Source organism: Hemitrygon akajei, chromosome 31 (assembly GCF_048418815.1).
Source record: "Hemitrygon akajei chromosome 31, sHemAka1.3, whole genome shotgun sequence".
In the NCBI taxonomy this organism is placed as follows: domain Eukaryota; kingdom Metazoa; phylum Chordata; class Chondrichthyes; order Myliobatiformes; family Dasyatidae; genus Hemitrygon; species Hemitrygon akajei.
The window spans coordinates 1,155,801-1,166,691 of record NC_133154.1 but is presented as its reverse complement, the minus strand read 5'-3'; the positions used below and the strand labels follow the sequence as shown (position 1 = coordinate 1,166,691).

The 10,891-nt window shown below is 48.4% G+C and overlaps 1 protein-coding gene across 1 annotated transcript; it reads right to left on the bottom strand.

The window, feature by feature from the left end:
* Positions 1-218: 218 nt before the first annotated feature.
* prodh2 (proline dehydrogenase 2) lies at positions 219-10,613 on the bottom strand (the record flags this gene model as incomplete). The annotated part of the gene is made up of 5 exons (XM_073033298.1): positions 219-599; positions 4,307-4,395; positions 4,715-4,822; positions 9,751-9,917; positions 10,464-10,613. Coding segments are annotated over 5 exons (696 nt in total), but the record flags the coding sequence as incomplete, so codon positions are not given.
* Between the last annotated feature and the right edge of the window lie 278 nt (positions 10,614-10,891).

Sequence of the window (10,891 nt, the reverse complement as noted above, 5' to 3'; positions counted from 1 at the left end):
ACAGAATGAATGAAAGGGGAGGGGGTCATGGGGGGCTCACATTCCCGGGGGGGGGGGGAGGGGAAGGAGTTCAGTCCACCCCCCATCCCTCTTCCCAACCCTCAGCCAGCTTCTCCCCCTCTGCTGACCTCACAACCCTTCCCTCTCCCTCTCCTCATCCCCTCACATCCCTTCCATTTCCCCTCACCCCTCCTCATCTCATCGTCCACAATAACACTGGACACCAGACGCAGGGTTAAAGTCCATCTTTATTCAATCTTCAGCAGTTTGTGGTCGGTTAGAGGTCGGTCTGGGGTGACCAGGGTCAGAGGTCAGTCTGGGAGTGACCGGGGAGGGAGGGAGGGAAATGGGTCAGAGGTCTGGGGCTGGTGAGGGAGTGAAAGGAGAGGGATGGGACATCTTTCCCTCCTCATTCTGTCAGTCGTGCACCCCCCTCCTGAGCAGGAGGCGCCGGCTGAGCTCCCTCCGGAGCAGCTCCCTCTCGCGGCGGATACCCCTCAATGCCGACTGGTTCTCCTGGGCTCTTCGGATCAGGTAGGGAATGACAGAGGACACGTCTCCATACGGGAGGGATTTGTAGACAGAGTAACCGGCTCGCCCTGTGCGGGGTGGAGCGGGGAGGGAACAGCGTAGGGAGATGGGGGAGGAACAGTGATTATGAATCATAGAGAAATACAACACAGAAACAGGCCCTTCGGGCTATCTATCCATGCTGACCCCTGCCTCATGCCTGCTTGTGTTGATTCTAAAACCATCCAAGGCCCTCTCCTCTATGTTCCTATCCAAATGCCCCTTAAATTTTACAATTATAGCCTTCCCTACCACAGGCAGCTCATTTCAGGCTCTTGCCACCCTCTGTGGAAATAACATTACCCCTCAGCCCTGCCCTCATCTTGTATTTGATCCTCTAGTCTTGGACTCCCCACCCATGGGGAAAACCGTAACCACCCATCTTCTCCACACCTCTTGTGATTTTATAAACCTATGAGATCACCCCTTAATCTCCTACGCTCCATCCCTCAATTCCCCCAAGGAATAAAGATCGAGTGTGGACAACCTCTCCCTGTAACTCCAGCCCTCCTGTCCTCATAAATCTCCTCTGCGTGCTCTGCAGCAGGCTAATATCTTTCCTATAACCAAAACTGTACGTAATACTCCAAGTGCATATCACCTGCGACTTGTGTCTGCAATATGATGTCCCAACTCTTAAACTCGATGCCCTGATTGAGGAAAGCCAGTTTGCTAAGAACCTCCTTCATCTCCCCATCGGCTTGCAGTGAACTGTATAGTTGTGACCAGGTCCTACCCTGTTTGGACTGTCTAAAATGCATCATCTCTCACTTCCCCAAGCTGAAATCCACAGCCCATCTTTTTGGAATTCACTGTAACCTGCTTCACCATTGGAAACCCTCTCATTTAATATCATCTGCAAACTGGCTAATTGTCCCACACATCCAAGTCATTTACATAATCAATACTGATCCCTTGGGCATCCCGATAGGCACAGTCCTCCGGACGGAGAATTGATCTTCAGCCATCACCCTCTGCTTACTATCAGAATCCGTCTCGCTAGCTCTCCCTGAATCCTTTGCAATTGAACTTTCCAAATCAGCCTGCCATGCAGGATATTGTCAAACCGCTTACTAGAAATCCATACAGATATTATCCTTCATCAATCCCTCTTCAAAAACTCTGAAAGATTCATCAGCTATGACCTCCTATGGACAAGACCGTACTGATGATTCATAATCAGGTCTTGAATATCCAACTGCTGCTAGATCTTGTTGCTCAGAACATGCTCCAGTAAATTCCCTGTAGTTCACTGGCCTGGCCTTGCCTCCCTTCTCCAATGACGGGACAGCATTAGCCACTCTTCAGGTCATATGGAATTTCAACACTGGCTAATGACAAAGCAAATATCTCTACAGAAGTCTGGCTGTGCATTTGGTCAGGTCCGAGGGACTTGGCCACCTTAATGAACTTCAAACATCTTTGTGATCTGCATATGTTCCAAGACTTCATTTCTTTGGGATCCGTGTTGTTCTCCAGGGCTCTATGAATTGGGAGCCCCGACGGTCTTTAAGAGGACCTTGCCTCTCTCCAGTCACCCTTCTTCTGTTAATATAGCTGAAGGACCTCTTGAGATCATCTTTAACGCTGCCTGAGAAATCTATCGCAAATCACCTTCGTTTTGCCTTCTTTCTCTTCAACTTTCTATATCCATTGAGGGATTCATTTGTACCCAGCTGCTGAGGGGTGATGTACACTTACCTTCTTTGTCCTCAGTACCTTCCCTGAACTTGGTATGTCTACCCCTCACATGCTGCTCCTTGACTCTTGACATGAGTCAATGCCCAGAGTTTGAAGAAGTGTGGAGGGCTAAGCTAAAGGTCAAAATCTACAGCTTAGCAGGACTAATGATAGAAAGCCTGAGGTTGAAGACCAAAGTCAGTGAGTCTGGAGGTGAAAGCTCCTGGGCCGGCTTGTTCAGAGGTCAGAGGTCCTGTGCCGGCTTGTCCAGAGGTCAGAGGTCCTGGGCCGGCTTGTCCAGAGGTCAGAGGCTGATGTCTGCAAGTCTCCCAGTCAATACAGGGAGTCAATATTCCCACAAACACTACCCCACCAATGTCACAACTACCATACGTGCAATCACACGAGACAACCATTCGTCGAGTACCTATTGACTATCTGGGTCTACAATATAGCCCGACCAAGGCAACCAGCTCTCCTCACCAGCTCCTACCCAAATGGCCTCATTAGATGATCCCTCAAGAACATCCTCTCTAAATACCACAGTTATGTCCTCTCTTATCAATCAGCTGCTCTGCCCACAACCACAAGAAACTGCAGAGAGTTGTGGACACAGCTCAGCACATCAGAGAAACCAGCTGCCCCTCCACGGACCTGTCCACACTTCAGCTGCCTCAGTAAAGCAGCCAACATAATCAGAGATCCCACCCACCCTGGCAGAATTACAAAAGCCTAAAAGCACTTTCCACCAGGCTCAAAGACAGCTTCAAAGAGTTCCAACTGATCAGTCAGGCAAGATTTCCTCTTAAGGAAACCATGCTGACTTTGACCTATTTTATCAAGTGCCTCCAAGTACCCCGAAGCCTCACTGTCAATAATGGACTCCAACATCTTCCCAACCTCTGAAGTCAGGCTAACTAGACTAGAACTTCCTTTCTTTTTCCTCCCTCCCTTCTAAAGAGTGGAGTGACATTTGCAATTGTCCATTTCATAAGAACTTAAAACACAGGAGCAGAATTAGTCCATTCATTCATCCCATCGAGTCCGCTCCGCCATTCCATCATTGCTGATTTGTATTCCCTCTCAACCACATTCTCCTGCCTTGCTGCCCTGATCAATCAAGAACCTTTCAACCTCTGCCTTAAATATACCTGTTGACTTGGTCTCCACAGCCGTCTGTGGCAACGAATTCCAGATTAATCGCCCTCTGGCTAAAGAAATTCCTCCTCATGTCTGTCCTAAAGGGACGTCCCTCTATTCTGAATCTGTGCTTGAAGGATCATTACAAATGCCCCCACAATCTCTTCAGCTACTTCTTTCAGAACGCTGGGGTGTAGACCATCTGGTCCACATTCAGACCTTTCAGCTTCCCAAGCACCTTCTCCTTAGAACAGCAACGACATGTTTCTGCCCTGACACTTGAACTTACGGAATACGGCTGGTGTCTTCCAAAGTGAAGACTGATGCAAAAATGCACATTCAGTTCATCTGTCATTTCTTTGTCCCCTTTACTATATTTCCAGTGCTGTTTTCCAGCGGTCCAATACCCAGTCTCACCACTCTTATGTTCTTAAGCTCACTTGGGTCTGTGATTGATAACTGATTCAATTCAGACGTGAAGCAAAAAGCAGATTGTAGAGGTGAGGAGGGAGTAATCACTCTGAACATTTGACCAACTGTGGCATGAAGGAAGGAATCCCAAAACCGAAGTCAATAAAAATCAAAGGGAAATGGATCATATTTTCCACAGAGATAAGTCATCTTGGTACATCACAGTGGATTTCTCGGGGCAGCGCTCTACGCCCAAACACAGAGACCCTCCTTTCACACTAAGATCAGAAGAGCGCGAGGTGCCCGTGCTGCCCTCCCCCAGCCATGCTGGTGTACTGGTGGGGTGGGGTGGGGGAGGTGAGAGAGAGATGGGGGGGGGTAAAGAGAGAGGAATGAGGGGAGTGAGAGGGGAAGAGGGAGGCAGAGAAGGAGGAGAGGGATTCACAGAGAGAAGAGGTGATGGGAGGGAGAGACAGGGGAGTGGAGAGAGTGAGTTTATACGTACCCAGGGTGAGGGAGATGTGGTCACACATTCCCAGTAACTGGGCAGAGTGAATCATCCCACAGTCCCTGTCCAGACCCAGCGCCTCCATCCTGTAGGGGGAGAAGACAGAATGAATGGGGGGCAGGAGAAACTGAGGGGGAGGAGACGGGGTGGGGAAAGACACTAATGAGAGGGGGGCAAGAGCAGGTCAGGGATTATGGGGAGAGTGGATGGGAGGGAGAAATACGGGGATGTGTAGGACAGCGGGGGAATGACGAATGGAGGAGGGACATCCCTCAGAGGATGGAAAAGGAGGGGACAGTAGAGAGTGTCTCTCAGGAAGGGGAGGGAATGAAAGAAGGAACATCCAATGAGGGAAGGGGAAGATGGAGGGGAGGGGAGAATTGAGGAAGGGAAGCAGATCTGTACCTATTGAGAAGGTACCGAACAGATCCCTCATTGTGTGTGGCTGCCACCAGCCCCACCCTTGGGTTCTGCTTCACCAGGGTCACCAGCTGGTCCAGGAGCCTCCGGTAACTGAGGGAGAAGACAAGGAGGGAGGGTCACAACCTGTTCACACTGACCCGCACAGCTTCCCACAACTTACCCCCTCCCTATCCTCCTCATTACTCCCCCAAAACTATTCAAAATACTGGTGCTCCATTGGACTGTGGTCTCAGCCCCCCGACTCCACTCCCTGTGTCCTCAGGACTACATGGGCAGGTTCTGCTCTAGCCCCATCGACAAGTTTGCAATGACACCACCACAGTGGGCCAAATCTCAAATAACAGTGAGTCAGAGAACCAGAAGGAGATAGAGGGCTAGTGACATTTGTTGACAACAAACTTCCCCACAATGTCATCGAAATAAACAATGCTACCGGGACTGAGTTATAGGGAAAGGTTGAATAGTTCAAGTTGAAGTTCATTTGTCACAAATGCTCATGAATATAGCCAAGCGAAACAGTGTTTCTCCGGGACCAAAGTGCAAAATACAATACGAACGGTCACACACAGCACAAAGCACATATAAAGATATCAGTAAAACACAGAAATTATATATAGTCCAAGACCCTGATTCCATGAATGCTGAGGCAGTCTACAAGATGGCTTGTTTTCTACCGAGTGAACACTGGGGGGCAGTGCTGAGGCTGAAAGGTTGCAAGTTTCATGTCACCAACGTCTGTCCTGGTCAGACAGACAGACAGACATACTTTATTGATCCTGAGAGAAATTGGGTTTCGTTACAGCCGCACCAACCAAGAATAGTGAAGAAATATAGTGTTACGAAGGATGAACAACTCTGATGGGCAGAAGGGTGCAGAGTTGCCCATGTCCCCTCCCCTGGGAGAATCACAAACTGTTACTGTTGCCAGGCTGTTAATGAGAGAGAAAGAGATGGAACGAAAACATATTGGGACTGGAACATTTGCTTCAGACAAGGGCGAGATAACAGCCTGAGAGAGAGTTATGTTTATCCACCATGTTATGACTCCCGAAAGACTTATGGCTGTGGAGAGGGCTGTTTACGTGGTACCATCCTGTTCATTAAAATTCCTCAGTGGACAGCCAGAGTGGGCTGGTTTGATGGGTTAAGTCATTCAAACCTGATTGACACCCGAGACCCCGTGAGTAGGGATAAAAGTGAGGTCTGGGGAGACACCCCTCAGACACACCAGGAGACACACCAAGAGACACACTAGTGAGCACTGTTTAAGGATTGGAACCCACGAGAAAGTGTGGGGCATCGGAGACCGAACGAAGGATCGGTCAATTTTAACTCACAGTGTTTATAGCGAGGCCGGTGGGGGGGCTTGTGTGTGTGTCCACCCTTGCCTGGGTGACGAGTCCACCACGGAAGAACGGTCTAGCTAAAGGACAGAGGGGTCATACTTGAATGGCCACAACAACACATCGATGAATCAAGATCGTAAAGGAAGGTTTGCAAGACAATAGCTGTCACTGTTTGATCTCTCTCTCTCTCTCTCTCTCTCTCTCTCTCTCTCTCTCTCTCTCTCTCCAACAATTACAACACATCGACTAACAACTACCTGAGCCTGCATGAACTGAACTGAACTTTATATTTCCATGTGACAATTCATTATCCCCTAGACAACGATAGAGCTTGTTTATTATTGATTATTATTATACCCACACTTTTGGGTTTAGTATTGCTAATGTGTATTATCTGTATATTTGCATTGATATTGTTTTGTAAATTTTACTAATAAACACTGTTGAAAATAGTACCACCAGACTCCAACGGATACTTCTGTCTTTGCTGGTAAGACACCCAGTTATGGGGTACATAACAATAGCAATATAAAACCATAAATAATTAATAATAATAAGTTAATCATGCCAAGTGGAAATAAGTCCAGGACCAGCCTATTGGCTCAGGGTGTCTGACACTCCAAGGGAGGAGTTGTGAAGTTTGATGGCCACAGGTAGGAATGACTTCCTATGACGCTCAGTGTTACATCTCGGTCCCACCACCAGGACAAGAAAGCTCAACAAAACCTCTAGTTCTTCACGAGTCATAGAGTACTACCAGCACAGAAACAGTCCCTTTGGCCATCTAGTCTATCCACACCTGGACTATAGCCCTCCATATCTCTCTCATTCATATACCTATCAAAAATTCCCTTAAATGTTACAACTGAACCCACATCTGCCATTTCCACTGGCAGCTTGTTCCACACTCACATCAACCCCTGAGAGAAGAAAGACCCTCCCAAATTCTCCTTAAGTATTTCACCTTTTGCCCAACTTAAGGGGAAAAGGCATTTACGTATTTACCCGGTCTATACCCCTTATCATTTTGTATAACAGGGGTCAGAGGTGGAGAGGATCAGCAACTTTAAGTTCTTCCTTGTTATTTTGGAGGATCTGTCCTGGGCCCAGCATGCAAGTGCCATTAAAAAGAAAGCACAGCAGCACCTCTACTTCCTCAGGATTTTGTAAAGATTTGGCATGACATCTGAAACTTTGACAGACTTCTTTAGATGTGTAGTGGAGAGTGAATCAGCTGGTTGCATCACAGCCTGGTATGGAAACACCAATGCCCTTGAACAGAAAATCCTATAAGAAGTAGTGGACTTGGCCATGATGAAATAGTGGAACAGACTCGATGGGCCAAATGGCTTAATACTGCTCCTATATCTTATGGGTAAAGCCTATCTCACAATTGAGTACATCTACATGAAATGCTGTTGCAAGAAAGCAGCATCCATCATCAGGGAACTCCACCACCCAGGCCATGCTCTCTTCTCACTGCTGCCTTCTGGGAGAAGGTACAGGAGCCTCAGGACTCACACCACCAGGTTCAGCAACAGTTATTACTCCCTAACCATCAGGTTCCTGAACCAGAGGGGATAACGTTACTCAACCTCACTTGCCTCATCACTGAAATGTTTCCACAACCTATGGATTCACTTTCAAGGACACTTCACCTCATGTTATCATTACTTATATTTGTTTACGTATATATTTATTTGCACAGTTAGTTGTCTTTTGTACACTGGTTGAACGCCCAAGTTGGTGCCGTCTTTTGGTGCAGCCCAAGTTGCAGTAGGTTCACCAGATTGATTCCTGGGATGGCAGGACTTTCATATGAAGAAAGACTGGATCGACTAGGCTTATACTCGCTGGAATTTAGAAGATTGAGGGGGGGATCTCATTGAAACGTATAAAATTCTAAAGGGATTGGACAGGCTAGATGCAGGAAGATTGTTTCCGATGTTGGGGAAGTCCAGAACAAGGGGTCACAGTTTAAGGATAAAGGGGAAGCCTTTTAGGACCAAGATGAGGAAAAACTTCTTCACACAGAGAGTGGTGAATCTGTGGAATTCTCTGCCACAGGACAGAGTTGAGGCTGGTTCATTGGCTATATTTAAGAGGAAGTTAGATATGGCCCTTGTGGCTAAAGGGATCGGGGGTATGGAGAGAAAGCAGGTACAGGGTTCTGAGTTGGATGATCAGCCATGATCATACTGAATGGCCTACTCCTGCACCTATTTTCTATGTTTCAATGTTACACTGGTTATTATTCTATGCTGGATTTCGTGAGTATGCCCACAAAATAAATGAGTCTCAGGATTGTATGCGGTGATATATATGTATTTTGATAATAAATGTGTTTTGAACTGAGCCTCTATCATATCTTCCCTGTGCTCCAGGGAATAAAGACCTAACCTGGACATGAAGCACGTAAAGTACTGACGGTCTACCCTGTCAGCGAGTTGCTCACTGCTGCCTCCATTAGAGAAGTGTTGGAGGAATCAATGCGCAGGCGGTGTGCAGTCGAACAACGAGTGATTGTCTCAGTTGCTTTTCTTGTGATTGCAAGACCCTGTTGGACATTGTTAATGTGAAATGTTGCAAGTCCATTTGACTGATTTATTGGCTGACAGGGAAGAATGGTGGGGGAGCTGTGTGGCCTTGTCATAGCAAAGACGAAGCCTCCAGCCGCCTGTTACAGCTTTGGTGTCTGTGCCCACCACCAGGGGGCGGTGTGGCGCGGCATCCGAGCTGGACTCGGTGCTGCCCCCCAATGTTCGCTCGCAGAATACAAGCCAACTTGCATTCGATTGCAGACTGGAGTCAGGGCCTTGGACTGGACACTAGACATTGTGTGTGACTGTATTTTACTGATATACATTTACTGAGGGAAATTTCTGAATGGACAATGAACCCATGACAGCTACCTCTCTATTTTTTCTATTCTTGTCAGCTTTTTGCTCCACTTATTTAGTTTAATTTTTAATATTTGCAAGCAGGTGTTGGGGTTGTGTCCGATTTGAATGAGAGGTCGTGGGTTAAGGGTGAAAGGTGAAACGTTTAAGGGGAATGAGGGGGAACTTCTTCACTTAGAGAGTGGTGAGAGTGTGGAACAAGCTACCAGGGGAAATGGAGGATGTGGGTTTCATTTCAACATTTAAGAGGTTTGTATAAGTGCCAGGGTGGGATGGGTATGGAGGGTGATGGGCCAGGGGCAGGTCGGTAGGATGAGGCAGAATAACAGACGACACAAGCTAAGTGGGCTGAAGTATTCTGTGACTCTATAACATCGCTATCGTATCTGCCTCCATCACCACCTCTGGCACCCAACACTCATAAAACTTACCCTACACATCTCCTTTGAACTTACCCCCCACAGACACACATCGTATGTATGCCTTCTGGATGTAGGGCTTTCCACTCTGGGGATAAAGATACCAGCTGTCAATCTGTGCCTCTTGTAAACTTATAAACCTCGATCGGATCTTACTTCAGCATCCGCCACTCCAGAGAAAACCATCCCAGTTTGTTCAGCCTCTCCTTACAGCTCATGCCCTCTAATCCAGGCATCCTGGTGAACTTCTTCTGTACCTCTCCAAAAGCTCCCACACCCATCCTGTAATGAGGTAACCAGAATCTCCTCCTTCCCTTCAATTCTGCACTTCCTGCGGCCCTCAAGAATCCTACCTTTGGTCTGTGTCATCCCAGCTCTTCTGCACAGGGTCAGGATATCCGAATTTCAGTGCCAACTCCCGTTCCCTGTCCATGTATGCTCCCCTGACTAATTTCACCCCAAACCAGAGCCCCAGGCTCAGGGCCTGTGAAACATCAGTCAAGAGCTGTCTCTCTGTGTCCTGGAGCAAAGGAAGAGAGGGAGGACAGGTTAGACAGAGTGAAGCTCCATCCACACAGTCCCATCACACACTCCTGGGGTCAGACACAGAGTGAAGCTCCATCCACACAGTCCCATCACACACTCCTGGGGTCAGACACAGAGTGAAGCTCCATCCACACCGTCCCATCACACACTCCTGGGGTCAGACACAGAGTGAAGCTCCATCCACACCGTCCCATCACACACTCCTGGGGTCAGACACAGAGTGAAGCTCCCTCCACACAGTCCCATCACACACTCCTGGGGTCAGACACAGAGTGAAGCTCCCTCCACACAGTCCCATCATACACTCCTGGGGTCAGACACAGAGTGAAGCTCCCTCCACACAGTCCATCACACACTCCTGGGTCAGACACAGAGTGAAGCTCCCTCAGCACCGTCCCATCACACACTCCCAGGGTCAGACACAGAGTGAAGCTCCCTCCACACTGTCCTATCACAAACTCCCTGGTCAGATACTGAGTGAAGCTCCCTCCACAGTGTCCCATCACACACTCCCCCTCACCTGTAGATAGCACTGGTAAGTATTCCAAATCAAGGGCTCTGATTGGTTGAAGCGAAGCATGAGAGCCTTGGTAACCAGTGAGATGGCGGGGTTAAGGGAGGTGAGTTCAGCGTCAATGAGGAGGAGCACTCCTTTCTCCCGGGCGTACTGTCATTAGAGAGCAGAGTGAGTGACTCTGGAGGTCTCAGAGAAGGAACGAGGGTATGGGGAGGGTAGAGGGAATGATGGGGGGAATTTGGTGAGGCAGAATGTGAGGCTGGAATTAACAGGAGTGAGAAGATTGAGGGGTTAGGTGAAGGGAGAAGGGGAAGGTGAGGGTTAGGTAAGGGGAGGGTGAGGGGAGGCAATGAAGGTGAGGAGGGAGGGGGAAGGCGAGGAGGGAAGGGGGAAGGTGGGAGGGGGGGGGGAGGCGAGAAAGGGGGAGTTCC